At 59.4% G+C, this 19,359-nt stretch overlaps 1 protein-coding gene and 1 long non-coding RNA gene across 5 annotated transcripts in view; one reads left to right on the top strand and one right to left on the bottom strand.

The window, feature by feature from the left end:
- Positions 1-1,993: 1,993 nt before the first annotated feature.
- The window catches only part of FSTL4 (follistatin like 4), a 385,653-nt gene continuing 368,287 nt past the window's right edge, over positions 1,994-19,359 (bottom strand). For all 4 annotated transcript variants that reach the window (XM_051844202.2, XM_051844203.2, XM_051844201.2 and 1 more), the window contains 4 exons: positions 19,016-19,165; positions 15,068-15,175; positions 8,764-8,873; positions 1,994-7,312 (listed from right to left, as the gene is read on the bottom strand). In XM_051844202.2, coding sequence (XP_051700162.2) covers positions 6,637-7,312; positions 8,764-8,873; positions 15,068-15,175; positions 19,016-19,165 — 1,044 coding nt within the window. In that variant the 3' untranslated portion in view covers positions 1,994-6,636. The remainder of the gene's footprint in view (positions 7,313-8,763; positions 8,874-15,067; positions 15,176-19,015; positions 19,166-19,359) is intronic.
- On the top strand, positions 6,999-17,799 carry LOC138850147 (uncharacterized). The gene is made up of 2 exons (XR_011389729.1): positions 6,999-7,185; positions 16,683-17,799. It is a non-coding gene; the product is annotated as an uncharacterized lncRNA (long non-coding RNA).

Genomic DNA, 19,359 nt, shown 5'->3' on the forward strand with positions numbered 1-19,359 from the left:
AACTCCAGAACCACGGAGTGCATGGCCAGCCAGCCCCAGACACACGGAGGCCCAGAGAAGTGGCTCCCAGCAAGAAAAAGCACCGGCAGTGAAAAAGCCTGGACAAGGCCGGGTCTTCCCTCTGCACCCTCCCGAGGGCAAGGGGCCTGTGTGGGTGGGGCCCGATGGAATCTTCAGAGGGGAAGAGTTTGAGGTGGGGGTTGGGCACCACCCATTTCTGTGCCCTTATTAGGAAATATTGCAAGTATCAATGGCGTCAGGTACGTGACGGGGCATGAGTGCCCACCATGGTAATTTTGCTGTGACATTCTACTCATCTAAAGGTCATTGTGGGGACACATCCTGCAGCCAAGTTGCATATTTCTGGCTCCTGCTAGTTCCATGTTTGTAACATGGTGCATCTTGTGGCTTCCCCTAAAGCGAGAGGGGGCGGGGCCTGCTGGTACGTGAGAGGTGGGCCTGCACAGTGCACAGAAAGGACTTGGCAGGTAGTCAGGGCCAGGCTGTCATATGGGCCGGCCACAGGTGCCCCTTGGCGGGTTGGCTCTGGCTGTCAAGCCGCCAGGTGTCTCTGGCTGTCAATCATTGGCTGGTGCGCTGTCCTGCGGGTCGGCCTGGAGCTGTCCAGCAGCTGTTCGGCTGGGGCTGTCAGGCCTCAGCTTCTCTCGCCAGCTGCCTGCAATTCCAGAACATGACTACTTAACACCTGTGTGTCTTCTTCGCTGCCATGTCTCTTTCCAAATCCTTGTATGTTGCCCATTTTCTAAGTGGACTGATTGTTATTATACTGTTTAAAATATATGTATTTATTTGAAAGAAAGATGGGGAGAGAGAGAGAGAAATAAAGAGAGTAAGTATATAAGTCAAAAGCCAGGAACTCAACTTGACTCTCCCACATGAGTAGCAGGGACCCAACTCCTCGAGCCATTTGCTGCCTCCCGGGGTGTGTGTGAGCGGGAAGCTGGACATGAGTGGAACCAGGCACTCCAGTGTGGGATGTGGGCGGCTAGACCTCTGAAGCAAGTGCTGGCCGGTTATCTGGCTCCTGAGTTTTGTGAGTTCTTTGTGAACTTCACCCACGCGTGCTTGCTTGGCTACATGCTTTGCAGACACTGGTCCCTAGTCTGCGTTCCCCCACGTTCCTCTGTTGAGGACCATCCCCGTGTGGATGGTGTGTGGAGGCGGGGCCTGTGGAGGTGGTGGGGTCGCAGGGGTGAGGGGACAGTGAGAGGGTGGCGTCTGTGCTCCGGGGCTGGGCTCCTAGCAGATGCTGACCCTGCTGGCGCCCTGACCTTGACCTTGCCCGCCTCTGGAATTGTGAGCAGCATGTTTCTGTTGTTCGGAAGCCACTGGTCTGTGGCATTGTGGTCCAGAGACCTGCGCAGGGCCAGTCGGGTGCGAATGGCAGAGTCGCTGTTGCTGGGGAAAGGCTGTTTGTAGAGATCTGCGGTTCTGTCAGTAGACCGGGAGTCGGGCACGTGCCTCTGTGTGGTGCACGCAGCGTCAGCCTGGCAGTCAGTCTCGCACGCTGGAGACTGACTTCCGAGGGCGGCTTCTGCCCGTGGCCTGCAGCTCTTCCCTGGGTCATGAGCCTGCTGGCCCGGCCTTGCCGAGCCGCCGCGATGGATCGCACGCGCCCACCCCACGGCAGCAGCTCCCCTGCTCCCTCTCTCGGGAGGGCCCTGACAGGCAGCCGTGCTCAGTGAGGCGGGGCTGCTTCGCTCCTCCCGCCCTCCCTTGCCTGGTGGCTCGTGGTGGTGCCCACCCCGGGAGGTCGGTAAGTGAGCACTCACCGTGCTGTCCCAGGGAGGACGAGAGCCCTGGGAGTGCAGAGGGGTTTGAGTTGGGCCTGCCAGGGAGCCGAGGCCGGAATCCAGGGGAGAGAGCCCTCAGGGCCTGGCGGGCCCAGCAGCTCCTGGGAGCAGGCAGAGCAGGCGCTCTTGCCTACCTCACGCCCCCCTTTCCACGGCATACAGACTGCCAGCAGCAGAGGTCACGTTTCTCAAGTTTTATTGTAAAATCCTCAGAAAAAGAGCATTTATAATGACGACACTCATGGTGGTGTGTGAGTCTCCCCGTCCAGTGGAACCACAGAGACATCGTGTGTGCAATACTGTGTCATACGTCAGCGCAACACAAGCTGGTTTCAAACGCCACGGACTGTTACTGTGTTGGTACAAATTTCTACTAAAGTTGATGTATTAAAAATAATTTATATATATTGTATAAATAAGGAAAAATTCACATGTATAATAATTACAGGAGGCCTTTGAGAAATACTGGTGATTAGAGAAAATATATTTTGGGAGTCTACACAACAGCTCAAAATAACGTAATCTGCCTTGACGGAAGAGATCCGGAAGTGGTGTGGGGCGGGGAGGGGAGAACCGCCCAGGACAGGTGGTGCGTGCAGCTTCCCACGCCAGGGGCCGCGTGGCTGTGCCATCTCGTGGAACAGGAGCCCTCGGCCGATGCTCCGAGCCCAGCTCTGTTCTCAGAGCCTCTCGTGGCTGTCAGAAAAGCGTGGGGAGCCGTGGGGCTGGGTGGGCAGGCGGGTGCCACTGCATGGGCCCCACCTGCATGGGTGGGGGCCAGCAGACCTGTGGCCCTCGCATCTGTGAAGCGGCCGGAGCAGCCAGGCACCAGCCATGCTCCTGCCATCGGCAGGTGTCGCGCTGGGCGGTGGGCGAAGCCTTAGCCTTGGGGCCCTTGTGTCTTGCAGGCGGTCAGAACTGGCTGCCCATCCTCAGAGACCACGCTCTGCTCCTGGGGAGCGTGTGCCAGGGGCTGCCGCGGCTTCTCCTGCCCCGGAGCTGTGGGGCCCCACGTGTCGCCGGGCTTGGTGTCGCGGCGAGTCAACAGTTATTGCTTTGTGGAGTGCAGGCGGAGCCCTCTGGGGTGCAGCCGCGCTCTTGGGGCCCCATGGGAAAGGGATGGTCCTGTGTCAGTTATGATGAGCTGCAAAGGAGGGTGTGTGAGTTGCAGATTTGTAAAAAAATAAAACAAACAAACACCAACCACAAAAGCACCTGCTGAACACTCCAGTGCTGGCTAAAGGAGCCCCACAGTGAATTCTGGAGGGGAATCCCCACTTGCCCCATTTTTGGTCATTTCAGATCTGGGGTTTGGCTAATTTGGCTTGCCCATGCGCTTCCCAGTGCTCCAAAGAGGGTTGTGGATGCGTAACATGCTTGCTCGTCTCTCACTCCCTACTGGGAGGCGGACGGCCAAGCCCGCGGGCCCCGACAAGGTGCTGGGATCCTCAAGTGACCTGACGGGCGGTCCAGTGTAGCCGACAAGAGCAGGAGGTGGGCTGCCTGGGGCCTCGTGGTCACACCGTGAGGGCAGGCACTGTAAGTTTCTCTCCTGGAAGCCTTGAAGCATCTCTGTTTTGTCATCTCTGATTGTGGACAGGAACCAAGGCAGCGAGTGGCTTTCTAGAACAGAACTGCTCAGCCTGGGCGCCGGTCTGGGAGCCAAGAGCGGCATCTGGCCTGTGGGGGGCTCCTCACCGTACCGCAAGCTGGGACGCTGGATGGGCGGACGCCCCGAGGGCTGGTGTCGCAGTAAGGCCACTTGCTCCTAGGATGGTGGGAGCCATTGTTGTGTGGCTCATGGGAAGGCAACAGGAAAGGGAGAGAGACGAGGGCGGGGGAGGTTGAGGGGCTGGGGCTCAGAGACAAGGCATGGCTCAGATCAGTGGTCTGTTCCACTGGCCGGGAGCCCACGTCCCTGACAGCGCTGAGTAAGCGCTCTCTGGTCTCGGTCCCGACTCCAAGGGCTGTGAGCTAGGGCTTGGTGTGCGTGGTTCTGGGCAGCAAGGGGCCGTGGCCCAGTGGGTCCTGACTGCACTTGGCGTCCGTTTGCAGGTTCCTGGGCAGTGGAAGCTCGCAGGGGACCTCTGGGTCGGGGGCAGCGCGTGGGGGTGCTGGATGCAGGGAGAATGTGAGGTAGATTGGCGGATGCCTAGGAGGGAGGCAGGAGCAATGCTGGCTCTCCTGGAGGCTGGCTTCTCAGGAGGAGGTCACAGATGGGGTGGGGGCGGAGAGCGGTGCACGGTGGGGACGGCGTGTGGAATGAAGCACACTGTGAAGAAGCGAGGAGTGCGCTGTGTATGCCCCCTGTAGAAAAATAGATCCAGAACGGACCAGATTCACATCTCAGTTCTGAAATCTCCTTTAGTTCACAGGCTATTGGTCGACAGAAACAGGAAGACGGGGCATTCACAGCCGGCTCCTGGCTGCTTTGTTCGATGGAGACCCAGCAGCTGGGATGCTCCTTTGGGGGTGATAAGCATCTTCCGGGTGCCCCTTGGAGGTAGGGGCCCTTTTCTGCCCAGATGAGCAGGGAGTGGGGAGGTGCCTGGGAGCGGGTGGGACTTGCAGGATCGGGTTTCCCATCTCTGGCCATGCTGTCCCCAGCTCGGGGCACCTGAAAGGTGGTGTCTATAGCTGGCTCCAGCCAAGGCTTCCCCAGGCTCTGGCAAGCTCTATTTGGTGCTTTGGGGAGAGCAGCTGGAGACGAGAACAGCTTGGAGGTCCAAGCAATGGGCCTGGGCCAGTCCCAGTCCCAGGCAGGGCCGGCAGGGGCCATGAGGCTGAGGCCGCCACTGTGACTCCTACGGCCACACAGGGGACGGCTGAGCCTCAGGCCTGCTGCGCCGGAAGTTCATGTGGCTGCGAGGCCAACAGGCCCTTCCTCCTGGCCATCGGGGGTGGCCGGGTGGGCTCTCGCCCCAGAACCTTTGTGCCAGGTCCTGCATGCTTGAGCTGGGGTAGGGTCTCCGTTTCAAAGCCTTCACATTGCCACAGGTGTGGGCTGTGTATCTTGAACTCCCGTGCAGTTAATTTCAAGGTTTCTGAGGGAGTTTCCGCCGTAAGCAGCTCTTTGGTGGTCGCGCTAGCACCTGCTTGCTGGCTCCATCTGTAGGGAGGGCGGGTTCCCAGCAGCGGCTGCAGGGGGAGAGGGGCAGGCCAGGCTGGCCCCAACCCGAAGAAGTGTCCTACTTTCCTGTGCAGGGCCTTTGATCCTCTTGGTCCCTGTGGCTTTGCCTCCTGGGGCCGCGCGCCCTCCTGGAGGTGCAGACGCCTTGTCTGCCAGAGCTGACCCCGTTTTGCCAGGAGGGGGAGGTTCATGAGCACTGGAGAATTGCAGGGACACAGTGGGAGTTGGGGTGTCCACGTACCCAGGTACTGAGGCAGGAAAAAGGGGGGAGATGCGTCTTCATCCATCCCAGCCCCGGACGCTGAGTGTTCGGGTTTGCGGTGAGTTCCCTCACCTTCTGTTCTGCGTATCTTACCTTTAAGGAAACCCGAGCACCCACGGTCCTGTCCAGGCACATGCGGCAGGGCTGCAGGGGCTGTGGCCTTCGTGGATCCAGACACCAGAGACTCACGGGGATGGCTGAGGTTGGGAAGTTGGGGGCCCGCGGGTGGAAAGGACAGGGGCTGTGTGTCCAGGCGAGGCAGCCCAGCTTCTTGTCCCCGACACGGTGATTGCGTAGCAGCAGGCGAGGTGGCCAGAGGAGCTAAGGTTTCTGTGATGGGGCTGCCTCTCTCCGCCCCGTGTGGCTTGTACAGTGAGCAGGTGAGCTGGGAAGCATACCCTGGACGTGGGCGAGAGAGGGCCAGCGGGTGTTCTGAGCCCCATGGGGCCAGGTCGAGTCTGTGGGACTGGGTGGGCTGCATTGCACTGATGCCCACCTGGGAGCCCCCCACGGGCTGCAGTGTCTGGTGCTGAGTGGGGTCAGTATGTACGGAAGCGTGCTCTCTGCAGTGTGGACAGGGCCTGCGGCTGGGCAGCCAGCCAGTGGACAAAAGCACAGCTCTGGAACCTGCCTGGACGCCACTCGGGGCGTCCCTGGGGTTTCGGCACCGAGCCTGGCGGCCACTTGCCCCCAGTCACACGAGCCTGGTCCACCTTGAGTCTGGTGCTGGGCCTGGCTAGGAAACGCCTCTCCCGCACGGTGGAAGCAGGCACGCGGGCCTCGGCCTCCTGGGCGCCCACCCTGCACCTGGACAAACGGGGTGGCGGCCGTGTGGGGCCCTTCTTCTTGGGGGCAACTGTCCTCTGTGGCTGTGGACGGTGACGGGGGCCTCGGAGAGCATCTTCCTGCTTAGTAGCATTCACAATTATAAAAAAATCATCTTGTCAAAAATTTCCAAAATAAAGCGTGTGATTTCCCCGTCCCCCGAGATGCAGGAAGTCCTGTGGGCTCTCCCCGGGGCTGGCGACGAGCCGCAGGGACGGAGAAGCAAGCAGCAGAGGCCCCGGCTGGGGCGCCGTCCGCCGGGGCAGGGGGCGGTGAAGGACAATGGCAACGTGAAGGCAGCACTGGAGGGCGGCGGGGCCTGCGGGCCCCACGCGTGTCCACGTGTCCAGGCGAGGGGGCGGCCGGCTGGCGCCCAGGTGACTCCTTAGGCGGCAGCACGTGTTCCGTCGGAGCTCAGGGCGTGCATCGGACTTGCGAACGAAAAACCCCATCTCGGCAGCAGCGCGCACCTTATACTAGGAAACTTGCAAGGAGGCCAGCGTAGAACCACAAAGCGAATACGGAATTTGGCTTTTGTCTGTGAAAATGTACAGCGGACCAGCGTGGGGCCGCGGTGTCAGGGCCGGGCGGTGCGGGGCGCTCCCTCACACCTCGCCCACCCACACCACCGTGCTCCCGCCCCTCACGCCCGACACCTCGCACCGCAGCGAGCGCTGCCTCCCGTTGACCAGGAACAGCGACTCCCGCGCCGGCGTGAGCAGGTACTGGCCGAACAGCCCGCTGTCCCGCACCACTCGGCCGGGCCCTGCGGGCGGCTCCCTCAGGTTCTTGAGCAGGGCCCGCCTGCCCGTGGCCAGCTGCAGGAACAGCAGGTGCGGCCGCGTGGCCAGCGTGGCGTAGACGTCGTACTGGCCGCCGTGCGTGGCGGAGCGCTGGAAGGCCACGTCGGCCACGCCCGGGCCCACGGGCAGCTCGTGCAGTGTCTGGATCTCCCCGCGCACCGTGACCTCCTGCACGTGCAGCCGGGCGCTGTCGGCCGCGGCGCTGACCACGAAGCGCCCGTCGGGGGACACGTGCGGGGTGCCTGCGACAGCGCCGTTGGGGCCGATTACGGAGTCTGTGACGCTGTCGATGAGCAGCTGGGCGGCCGCGGGGCCGTCCTGGCCGCACTGGACGAAGAAGTAGCCGCCCAGGTGGGTGTGCGCCATGGCGCGGGGCGCACAGCCGTGGCGCCGCAGGCTGATGGTGCCCAGGAGCGCCAGCGTCTCCAGGTCCACCTTGTGCACGGCGGGCTCAGACCTGTTGAAGACGAAGCCGAACCTGGGAGGGGAAGACGGAAGGTCAGGGGGCGGGGCCTCCTGTGGGGCGGGGTCGCCTCTCAGGGCCCCCCGGGGAGATCCAGCGCTCTGCGGGGCGTGCCTTTGCAGCCTCCGGGCGGGCCGAGTGTTGACAACTGGCCAGGGACAGGGGAGGCTTTGAATCCACCTCCCCTGCCTGTGTCTGGGCAGGTGAGCGCGGAGGGCGAGGCCTGGCGGTGCCCTTGGCCCTGGGGAGAGCAGGCTGTCGGGAGGAACCTGGGGCAGCAGGGGCTGGGACAGCGTTCGCCTTTGGAGGCAGATGGGCTGGTGCCGCCCACTGCCCCGCGTGCAGGACTGGGTAATTCCTGCCCGGGCAGGAAGCGTGCAGGGGGCTGGGTGGGCACCAGCTGTGGCAGTGGGCTGTGGCAACCTGCTGGGGAGGGGGATCCAGGCTCCAGGGGCAGGACTTCTGGGTCTTGAGGGCCTGGGTCTGAATCCCTGGGGTCAAGGGAAATCTCTCCCGCTAATTTTCTTCTGCGAAACCGCCCATCAGAGTGGGGAAGATGCTGGCTCCCCGCCAGTGTGTGTTTTCAACTCGGTACAGAGCCCGGAGCACGGGCAGAGTGGGAAATCCCTGCCCCTAGAAGTGTCTTAGACAGGAAAGCCGCACCCGAGCCCGGGCGGCCTCCGCGGCTTTGTGGGGCTGCCCCGTGGGGCGCATGCTCAGATGCTCTCTCCCTGCAGGGAGGGAGTCTTCCCTGGGAGGGGCCTGTGGAAGTCTTTGAGCCACAGCTGCATCAGGGGCTCCTGTGTGCAAGCCTTGGATGGCTGGAGTGGATGCTGCCAGTTCCTGGCTGAGTGACCCTGGCCCCTGACTTGATTTCTTTCAGCCTCTACGTAAAATGGGTCAACAATACTTATGATAGATTTTTTTTTAATGATGTATTTGAGAGGCAGAGAAACAAAGAGTAAGCTCCCATCCACTGCAACAGCTGGGCTGGACCAGCCCAAAGCCAGAGGCCAGGAACTTGATTTGGGTCTTCCCTGTGGGTGAGGGGCCCAACCACACGAGCCGTTACCTGACGCCTCCCAGGGTGTGCATTAGCAGGAAGCTGTGGTCAGGGGCAGAACTGCTACAGGACGGGGGTGTCTGCAGTGACCACTCCTAGGCTCCACGCCTGCCCCCCTGCCAGAGTGCGGCGCTCGGCCACTGGTGCTTCCTGCTCTGCCCGCTGCTCCCCACGCCGGCCTCCCTGGGAGCCCTCCTGACCTGGGGCAGCCCCTGGGCCTCCGCCGTGAGTATGGGCTGCCCTGGTGCTGCTCTCCCACAGCTGGGCCCCTTCTCTGCTCCTTGCTGGTGGGCTCTGAATTCAGCCCAGAAGACGCTGAGACAGGTCCCACTCCGGGCTGAGCTGCCCCCAGGCGGCCTGGGCTGCAGCCTCGAGCCCGCAGAGCATGCTGGGCCCGGCTCACCTGATGTGGTTGATGATGAGGTTGGTGGGGGGGATGAAGAAGTCCTCCACTCCTGCGAAGGGGGTGCGGATGAGGTGCTGGCCCTGGCCGGCGCTGGCTTCTGTGATCACCTGCAACAGAGGGGGGAGTCGGCGTGAGCACCCACGCAGTGGGGCGGGAAACCCAGGACCCGGCCTGTGCAGCTGCAGGCCCCCGGCAGAGGGGCTGCTCGAGAGAAAAGTGTGGACAGACCTGTCTTGGGGAAGGCGTGGCAGCTAAGCGGCAGTGGCGTGGGAGTGTCACAGGCGCCCATCTGTGTGCTCGCGCCTGCCCGCCCATGTCAGCACCTGGACGCTGGAGCCTCTGTGAGGTCCTCAGCACGGACTCCTGACCCTGTGGGCTCCGTACCGCTCCCTCTGCAGCAGGGGTGCCACCGTCTCAGTATCTGGGCCGCCCTGGGGCACCGGGACGGCGCTCGTGGCCATGGTGGGGCTGTTGGCTGAGACATCTTTCACGGCAGGTGCGCGGGCCTGGCGGTGGACATCTCGGTCAGATGCCGCTCCCCGCCGTGTTCTGGAAGCTGTGGCTACAGAACGTCACCAGGGAAACCAGGAGTCCTCCGGGGCCACTGCGAGGTGCTGGGGCTGCCTCTCGTAGCCTCGCCCATAGCACGTGGGGGAGAGATAGTGCCTTCACCCAGGGGCTTGCTGGGGGAAGTACTGCAGTAGGCCTGGGCGTCCTACAACTGGGGTTTGACACAGCATGGCCCCTGCTGGGGGCTGGGCAGGTGAGGAGGGCCATTCCCCGGGCTGTGTCCCTCTCGTGTCCATGTGGGAAGAAAGGCAGAGTCGGGGGGATGTGTGAGGTTAGGATGAGAGTGGGGCTTGGTGGCGCCGTGGGATGCCCCCATCGTCACAGGAGGCCGCCCCCGCCTGTGGTTGTCAGTCCTCTAGTCCAGGCCGCTTCCAGCACATGAGACCTGCAACTGGGGGAGTTTGGGCTCCAGGGCCCCGGGGTCAGCCCCAGACCTGGCAGGATGGGAGCCCGAGGCTGAGCCTGTGGCGTGAGGGCAGTTTCTCGGGGGGCAGGGAGCTTCCATGCTCGCCCATTGGCAATGGGCCTGCCTCTCCCTGCGGGGCGGGGGTTGTTCTGGGCCTTTCTGGTTGCTGGAGTGACGCCGGCTGCGGCGGTCTCCGGCAGTCCTGACCTCGCAGCACGCTGTTTTCCTGTGGAGGCTTGAAGTGGCCAAGTCCATAGGAAATAACCCCTCGAGCTGAGCTGGGCATGCAGACGTGTCGGGGGAGCTGTGGGGGGAACCGGCCGCCAGCTGCAAGCAGCCTCGCAATCATGGCGGGCGCCAGGCCTGTCACTGCCGCTTCTAGAGTGATGGGAAATCACAGGCTGCCGCAGTCGCTGTCACTCCGCTCCACCACGCTGCCGCCCTGTGTTCAGGGGTTGCTTCAGAATCCAGCGACGTGGGCACAGCGGTCTCCTCGCTCCAAGCCGGGAGTTTGTTCTTGCTGTTTTCTTGGGTCCCCGCAGTACCCCCAAGATGACTGTCGCGTCCCACCGTGACTGGGCGCGGGAGACACATGCATGAGGCTACTTAGCAAAGTTCACGGAAGGATGCAACTGAGACTCTTCAGGTGCAAAGCATTTTCACATCCATGCATTGTGTTTCCATCGCACGGCTTTCCTGTGAACTTCTATACGGCATATTCATGCTGTGAGCTGGCAGGAGATGTCCGCTGAGTGCCAGGTGGGGACAGGAGCCTAGACGGCCCCCTCAGGTGGGTGCAGGAAGCCGGCTCAGGGGCACTGGAGAGGCAGGGGCAGAACGCATAGGCAGCCAGGAGCCGGGCCTGGCTGCGAGTGGGCAGAGCACGGAATTGGGGCAGGTGGCAAGCGTTTAAGAACTGGCGGCTGGGAGGGCCGTGGCGCAGGGGCCTCCTCCATGCCCCTCGCTGTGGTTCCCCTCCAGCTGGGCATTTAGAAATGCCAGGAGGGGCTGGTTTTGAGCGCGTTGCAGGTCCTCACGGTGCACTACACGGGATGGTATAGCTGCATCCTGGGAGAAGTTGCCTAGATGAAGTCTGAGACGCCAAGCGGCGGGATCACGGCACGCCGGGCTCTCGGCTCACGGGCCGCGGCCACGGGTGCAGCCGCCCGTGTCCTAAGCACGGGCTGCCCTCCTGCACCCACGGCGGCGAAGGTACGTTCCTTCCCCCGTGTTCGTGTTTGGCGTGTGATAACACGGTTTCCTACGGGTTCATTAAGCTGCGGCCCCTGCCCTGGGCCTAGGGCCGGGGTTTCCTAGTGGACTTTGGGAAACAGCCTTCCTTCTACCTAAGGTTCTTCCTTCGATGCCTTCTTGTAGGCTTACGAATGCTAGCTGCGTCTACGGCACTGCCTTGTCAGCATTACTGAGACGGTCTGCACTTCATCCTGTGTTGTTTGTAGGTGTCGGGAATGCCTGACTTCCTGTGGGTGAACCCGCAGTGCATTCTGGGAACTTACTCCCTGCTTGGGCGTTTAACTGCACGGCTGGACTCAGGACAACGGTGCCTTGGTTGTGGATGGCTCATGGGTATGACGGTGATCCGTAAGACGGACGGAGCGCAGTGTCCTGGAGCCCAGCGACATCCCGCGCTCCTGCTGTCCACGTGCAGTGCCGTCCTCACCTGTGTGTGGTGACGCCAGGGCAGACCCCCCACCCCCGACGTGCAGGACAGCGCCTCTGGCTGTGGACAGGGCCCAGCTCTCGAGCATCGATGGCTGGCTGCTGGTTTATGTGCCGGCTCCTTCTCCGGAACAGGACAGCAGACTCCAGTGGCCCTGTGGTGACCTGGAGGCCACTCGGGGTGAGCCCCCCGTCCCCCCCAGGAGGCTCCTGAGCTGGCTTAGACTGCGGTTTGCTTTTTCACTGGGTTTTATCCGTAGGGTTCCAGCACACTCGAGAGCCGCACCTCCCCTCCGTGTGGTCTCCGCAGTTCTTAGCACACCCTGATTGGGTATGCTGAAGACCGGATGAGACGCACAGGTGCCTTTGTCTTCAAAGACAATCTCCCATGGTGATTTGCGTTGCTTGTGCGTTTCCGCCTTTGTGTTGTGAGCAGTCGTGGATTTCCTGGAGGGAGTGTGGTTGTCGGCCCCTCCCTGCCTGCAGCATGGCTCCCTTTTCATTCTCTGCTCTTGACCGAGGGTGGGAGCAGCTGACCTCATTTTCTGGTTTTGTTTTCGATTAGTTTGTCTTAACTCCTTCTGGACATCTCGTTCTTTTTCTCATTTCTGAACGCAAATGTTCTGTGTACAGCTTTCTCTGTGTCCCACTGATTTTGAGGTGAAATAGTCTAAAAACACTATAAAAATTTATTTGAAAGTCAGAGTTACACAGAGAGAGGGGAGGGAGGGAGAGAGAGAGAAGGAGGGGGCTTCCATCTGATGGTTCGCTCCCCCAATGGCCCCAACGGCCGGAGCTGGGCTGATTTGAAGCCAGGAGCTTCTTCCAAGTCTCCCATAGGGGTGCCAGGTGCAGAAGCCCAAGGACTTGGGCCATCTTCCACTGCTTTCCCAGGCCATAGCAGAGAGCTGGATCAGAAGTGGAGCAGCCAGGACTTGATCTGGTGCCCCTATGGGATGCCGGTGCTTCAGCCCAGGGCTTTACCCGCTACGCCACAGTGAGCACTGGCCCCTATAGTTTCCCTTTTGATCCACGAGAATTATTAAGTCACAATTATTTATTGACATAGCCCATGGCATGTAAATTTACATGAAAATACTTCATGAATGATTTTCTATATATTTATCAAACTAAGCTTGTTTAGTTTTGCCATGTCATGATTTTATCTCCTTGATGTGTATAATTTGAGTATTTTCTTGATCAAGTTTTTTTTAACCTAGTTTTTTGATATTTCATCATTACAGATTTATGTATGGTGCCTGTTTACTGCCTTTTTTTTTTTTAGAGACCACTTAATTATTTGAAAGAGTTAGAGCAGAGACAGATTGAGAGAGATCTTCTACCTGCTGGTTTTCTCTCATGATGGTCTCAACAGCCACAGCTGGGCCAGGCCCAAGCACTTAGGATGTCTTCTGCTTTTCCCAGGCCACTAGGAGGGAGCTGGGCAGGAAGCTGAGCAGCCAGGACACGAACCAGCGTCTCCAAGTGATCCCGGCATTGTAGGCTGTGCCACAACACAGGCCCCCTGCTTTTAACCTTAAATCCACCTTGTCTGATATTTGTTAGTAATCATGTATCGGTGCCAACGCTGTGGCGCAGTGGGTTGAAGCCCTGGCCTGCAGTGCTGGCATTCCATATGGGCGCCGGTTCTAGTCCCGGCTGCTCCACTTCCAATCCAGCTCCCTGCTATGGCTTGGGAAAGCAGTGGAAGATGGCCCAAGTCCTTGGGCCCCTGCACCCGCGTGGGAGACCAGGAAGAAGCTCCTGGCTTCAGATTGGCGTAGCTCGGCCATCGGGGGAGTGACCCAGCAGTGGAGGGATGGAAGACCTCTCTCGGTAACTCTGTTATAAAAATCAATTTGATAATCTGATTTTAAAGAAAAATTTTTTTTTCCTGAAGTATAGAAAGACAGGGAGACATCCCCCCTGCAGTTTGCCTCCCTAAGTGTTTATTGTGGCCGAGACCAGACTGGGCTGAAGCCAGGAGCCGGCGGTGCCCGTGGGCGGCCATCACTGCTGCCTCTCAGGGTCCGCCTGAGCGGAAGGCGAGGGTGACGAGGTCCTCCTGTGTGGGACCCGGGCGTCCAAACGCTGCCCTCCCTGTCTCCGGTCTTAATCAGACAATCCAGTTTGTTCCACTGGAGTCAGGAGTGGGCTTCGCATAGTTTCCCACCTTCCCCCTCTTCTCCTCCCTCCTCTCCCTGCAGGGCTCGTCCCCTTGAAGGCTGGGGTCAGGCTTCGGCTGCTGCCCTCTCCCCATGCAGACGTCCTCTGTCACACCCATGCTCCTCCAGGCGCCCTCTCCCCGCCGGTTTTACTTCTGATTTTAGATGTTTCTCTCTTTCTCCCGCTGCTGGCTGATGGGGTTCACCCGGTGTTGGTGCTGCACCTCTGCGGCACTCCCCGGGTTCCTGCAGGGGGGCCGCTGTCACGGTCCAGCCCTGCTGAGCACGGCGGGGATCCGGGTCCTGGGCTTCCAGCTGCTGCTGCAGGTGAGGCGTCGGTGCCGAGCTGACCGTTTCTGCTGCTGTTCCGTCTCCCCGAGCCTCTACGGCGACTTCTGGTTTATTCCTGGGATCTCGCCGGGGGGGGGGGGGTGGTGGTGGTGTCTCAGTTCATTACTGAAGGCCTGGTGGTTTCTCTGGCGATTCCCTTAGTGCTTCCTTAGGGTCTTCTGCTGGTCGTTCTGACCGACCCTCTTCCTGGTGGATTGGCATCACAGGGGGGTTGCAACTTGACCTTGCCCCTGAGTGATGGCCGGCAGTGTTCTTGCTCCGGGGCAGCAGTGGGAGGGCAGGGGGGAGCAGACCCGGTCTTCGGGGACACCCACCAGTCATGCGATGAGGGCAGGCTGGCTCCGCCTGCAGTTCTCATGGCCTGGGCTGTGAGGGCCCGAGCAGCTGACCCTGTCTCACGCGGGTCTAGAAGAGGCTCAGGCGCCGTCTCTGGGGGGAGGAGCTCCGGCACCCAGGTCACAGCACTGCCTCCCCGCTGAGCAGAGTGCAGCAGGCACACCCAGGCCAGGGCTGGGGTTGACCTCCCCCGCCTGGTGAGGGAGGAAGCCCACCGCCCAGGCTCTTCCCAAGAGGTGCTACAGCGCGGGGACAAATGCTCAGGCTCCACGGCCACACCGCGGGCGTGGGACCCTGGGCTGATGCCCTTCTGTGTCTTAGCACCCTGGGGCGCTAAGGCAATCAGTGTGCTTTGTTCATGGACAGCAGTGCTGGGCTGCTTCTCCTTGTGTGTCTTCACTGGCCGGCAGCATCTGCGCTTGCATTGAGAAGTTCCTCCAGCCTCCCCCAGCACAGACGCAGGAGCTGTCTCCCTGTCCCGTCTGGGCCCCGGGCCTTATTGCGGGCGCTCGGCAGAGGCCGGTATTCCGGGGCGGGTGGCACCTGCTGCTTGCTGTGATAGGAGAACCCTATCCCTCACGACCAGCTAGCCTCCATCCGCTGCTTGCCCGGGGGGGGGGTGGTGGTGGTGGTGGTGGTATCGCTGGCGGCCGTGTCCTACTGTGTTCTTGAGCCTCATGGACTTTCTTTGGGTGCCTGTCATTCACCACCCAGGCGGATGCGAGACCATAACCTCTTAGGGAGAGGGCCTTTTATGGGGGGCTGGATATCAGGCTCCGCGTGTTCCACATACCTGGAGGCTCGGCTGGGACTTGTGTGTGTCTCCCCGGCTCAGCACCCACACCTGGTCATGTGACTTGTCGTACACCAGCTTCGTCGGCAGAGGGTCCACACCTATGGACTTGAAAAACAGTAGTGACAAGTTGTCATCACTGTTGGGACGCTGATGGGATTGCATTTCATGGTGACCCACCCTGGGAGTCAACGCTGCTGCGTGGGAACCCAGGATCGCGGCCTGCTGTGTGGCTTTGTCCCCAGAAACACAAACGTGCTTGTCATGAATGTGATCCCTTTAAAGACTTCTTTGCTTGCATGTGTTAAAGGGCCCAGAGCAGCTGCGCAGAGGCCTGCACGTGAGGCTCGGAGTTGTCCGCTCAGCAGAGAGCGGGTTTTTGGCACCTTGTCCTCCTCTCACCTCCGCCACCCTCTGTCCGCCCCTATCGCACCTTTCAGTGCATCTCCCTGGCTGGTCCTCCTCTCGGCATCTCTGGGCCAGTGCCCGTGGGTAACTATTCTCTGGGCTTCTCCCCTTCATCCTGAATTCTGCCCTGGGACGGGTGAGCTATCCAGTGCCCTGGCTCCTACATAGCTCTAGCATGTACCCGTCTGTCAGTGACCTCACTGAGAAGACGCGCTGACCCTTGCCTGTGCCCACTCTTGCTCCCTGCTGCGAGGCTGCCCTTGCTTTCTTGCTCTAATGAAGGCTCCTGTGCCCCGAAGCCTCGAGCAGCGGCTGCCTCTGGTTTCCTCGAAGGCGCCCACGAAGGGAAGACGTCAGCCCCGACGCTGTCCTCCTCCGCCGAGAGCTGCCGGCCCAGCCCCGCACTTGCTTCCTCTGCAGCTTCTTCACCTGCACGCTCTCTCGAGCCCCGCCCGAGTCTGCCCTCTTCACAGCCCAGCTCCCTGCAGCTTGCATGCGGCCACTGTCTCTCCTCCTGGGTTCTGGATTCTCATTCCGAGAGGGTGTGGAGCAGCAGGCTCTGAGAACTTTACCAAAAACCTCTTAGACTCTCAACAGATTTTAACACGCTCTCACTGTGCTGAAGGAGAAAGCTACAGTCAGGCAGAGACGCAGGGGACACCCAGGGGAACACACCAGGACCTCAGTTAAAAGCCTCAGGATTAGGGCTGAATCGGAGGCACAGGGAACCTCACAGAAGCCCCACTTGGGCCCAGGTGAGACGAACGTGATTGGCTCCCTACTCTAGGCCGAGCAGGGGAAGGGTGCCCTCTCTGGTGGATCACAGCCATTACGTCTCTGTGTATAGACTGCTGGCCATTCAAGAATAGTAGGGATTTCAAGAGGCAGATGATAGGACCGAAACTAACATCAGAAAGACAATGGAAACAGATCCACCCGTGGTTCATAAAAAGAATTTACATATAGTAGAGGGAATGGAGTGTAAGTTTCAGAAGTGAAGTACCTGAAATAAACTCAATAAATAGGTTTTTGTTGAACCTCTATTAGACACAACAGAAGACAGGATTAACAGAGAGATAGAACACACGGAAGAGGATCAAGCTGGAAGATCTCACTTTTAAAGAGAAGAAAAGGTAGTGGATTGATTGAAGAAATGATGGCTGAAAAATTATCCTTGTGATTAAAGATGCCGATCCATGTCTTTCAGAGCCTCTGCAAACCCCAAACCAGAACGAACACAAAGAACACCATACCCAGGCGTGCTCCTGTTCAGCTGCTGAACACCAAACGGAAAATGTGAAAAGGTGACAGAAAAAAAATGGACGCGGTACTTTCACAAGAGCAACGGTGAGACTGGCAGTTGTCTGACCTACGAAGACGAAGCCATCTGTAATTACATCCCATGAGAAGACAGCCTTCAGAAATAAAAACACTGCATTACTAAAAAAAGTGTTAAGGGGGCCGGTGCTGTGGCTTAGTGGGTAAAGCCGCTGCCTGCAGTGCCAGCATCCCATATGGGTGCTGGTTCAAGACCTGGCTGCTCCACTTCCCATCCAGCTCTCTGCTATGACCTGGGAAAGCAATAGGCGATGGCCCAAGTCCTTGGGCCCCTGCACTCACGTGGGAGACCCAGAAGCAGCTCTGGCCATTGTGACCATCTGGAGAGTGAATCAGCAAATGAAACACCTCTCTCTGTCTCTCTCTGCCTCTCCTTCTCTCTCTGTGTAACTCTGACTTTCAAATAAAAGTGTTAAAAAATGTTCCCAGAATTCAGAAAAATGGAAAAGGTAAATATCAATTAGTATTGCCTTGTCATAGTAATATCTTAAGTGGTTAAATTATACAGAGAATCAAATTCACTACCACAGTAAAACCAAAGGCAAGAGGAAGGTGAAGAGTTGGAGTGGGCGCAGGTTCCGGCATGACTGAGAAGTGAGGTAGCAGTTTATAGGAGACTGCACTGATCCATGGATGCAAGCTGTGATCTCTGTCCTGTTTAAAACAATACAGAGAAGCGATCTTCCGTGAGGGAGTATGTATAAATTGGATAAATCCAAAAGAAAGCAGAAAGAAAAAGCAACATAAACAGGTAGGTCAAATAAAAATACTAAGGTGTCAGATACAACTCAAATCTAATTATATTACATATCAGCACATCAGAATTTCCAAGCAAAATATGAAGATTAATAAAGCAGGAAATAAATTTGAGTTGTATAAGTGTTTTGATAAAGCTACATGGAGTTAAAGGTCAGAGCAAGGAAGGGAAAATTATACCAGGAGAACACCTGGCAGAAGCCTCGGTAGAGGCGCACTTCCCAGGAATAAAGCAGTCTACGCAGAATGCGTTATTGCCTTAAAGGAGCAGGAGACAGAAGTTTGGAAACACAGATGACTTCTGAGTAACTGTGGAAGACTTCAACGCCTCTGAGCAGTGTTGCTAGGCAGACCCAAACCGTCACTCGGCGCGTGAGGCGATCTGACATCTCTGCGTGTGTGCAGAACCTGCCACCTCCCGTGTCAGGATCGCACGCCCCTTTAACATGCATGTGCACCACGCGCCAGACTGTCACAGGCGCAGTCTAAGGCAAGCATCAGTAAACTTCAAAGGATTCAACCTGTTCGGAGTATGTTCTCCGGCTGGAGTTGGTGAAAAGAAAAATCTGTCCTATTTGCTGGGACAACTTCACGCGATGGGCTCGCACCAGGAATGCTCGGCCTCGCCCTGCGCCTGGCCGCACTGCCAGTCCCCAGCCTCGTGTGGTTCCCACTGTCACCCGCGGATCCCTCCCGCGGGCTGCCAAGTCAGCCTCACGTTCAACTTGCCAGGTTCTGTGCTAATTCTCATTTCACTGAGCAAATAAAGCAAGCAGGACAGAGTCTCAGGTAATGATCACCTCTTTCCTCCCGATACAATGAAACAATGTGTCTGTCTAAGGCAGGCGGAGACCACGGCCTCCTGGCAGCGGAGAAGGGAATCCTGGGAATCAGCCCATCAGCATACACGCGCTGTCACGGCCCCTCCTCCTGACTGCCGGCTGTCACCTTTGCAGCCGGACTACCCCCCACCCCCACCCCCCCGTGGGCCACCTTCTCTCTCCCTCTGCTGCCCTTTAACTCCGATCCAGTCTAGCAGGCTCGGGTTCCCTGTCCTCATCCTGTTCCTGCCGGCTGCTCTGTGACTTGGGGGTACCACATCCCAAGGGCAGGTCTCGGGCTCCTTAACACACACGTGCCATGGCCCACTCAGCGTCCCTGCAAGCGCCACCTTCTCCGATTGCCTCCTGCCTGGCACCACGAGCTCCGACTCTGGCCTCTGGAGTGAGGGTCAACTACAGACCTGCAGAGCCCCTGTCGCCTTCCCAGTGGCTCCTCATCCTACCTGCAGCCCCTGAAGACAGACTTGGGGGCTGCGTCCCCGACCAGCCTCGCAGCTCTAGGGTCTGCACTGGTACAGAGCCGTGTGGGAGCAGTCAGCCAGCGCCTCTCCCTCTTCCCTGACCACCAGCTCAAGTGGGGCGTGGGGGCGGGGCCCGGGGGTACCTGCAGAACTTTCTGGGCGTGGACGTCCAGCACGAGGACTCTGCCCAGTGCTGGCTGTGCCGCGTAGATGTAGCGGTTCCGGACGTTCACTGCTGACGCCCACTGGCACGGTGCCGTGCCCTCTCCTGCCACTTGGGGGCAGATTTCTTCCTGTGGGGGACAGAGACTGCCGTGAATCTCCAGAACCCCTTCCTCCCACCTGTGGGTGGTCCCCAGCACTCACAGTCTGCTGGACCCCAGGCCTGGGTCTGCAGCTCAGACCTCCTCCAGCTCCGCCCCTGCTCTCTCACAGCCACCACACCCAGCTGTCCCCGACTCCTGGTCCCCAGCACCCTCGGGTTGGC

The sequence above is a fragment of the Oryctolagus cuniculus genome, chromosome 6 (assembly GCF_964237555.1).
Source record: "Oryctolagus cuniculus chromosome 6, mOryCun1.1, whole genome shotgun sequence".
NCBI lineage: Eukaryota > Metazoa > Chordata > Mammalia > Lagomorpha > Leporidae > Oryctolagus > Oryctolagus cuniculus.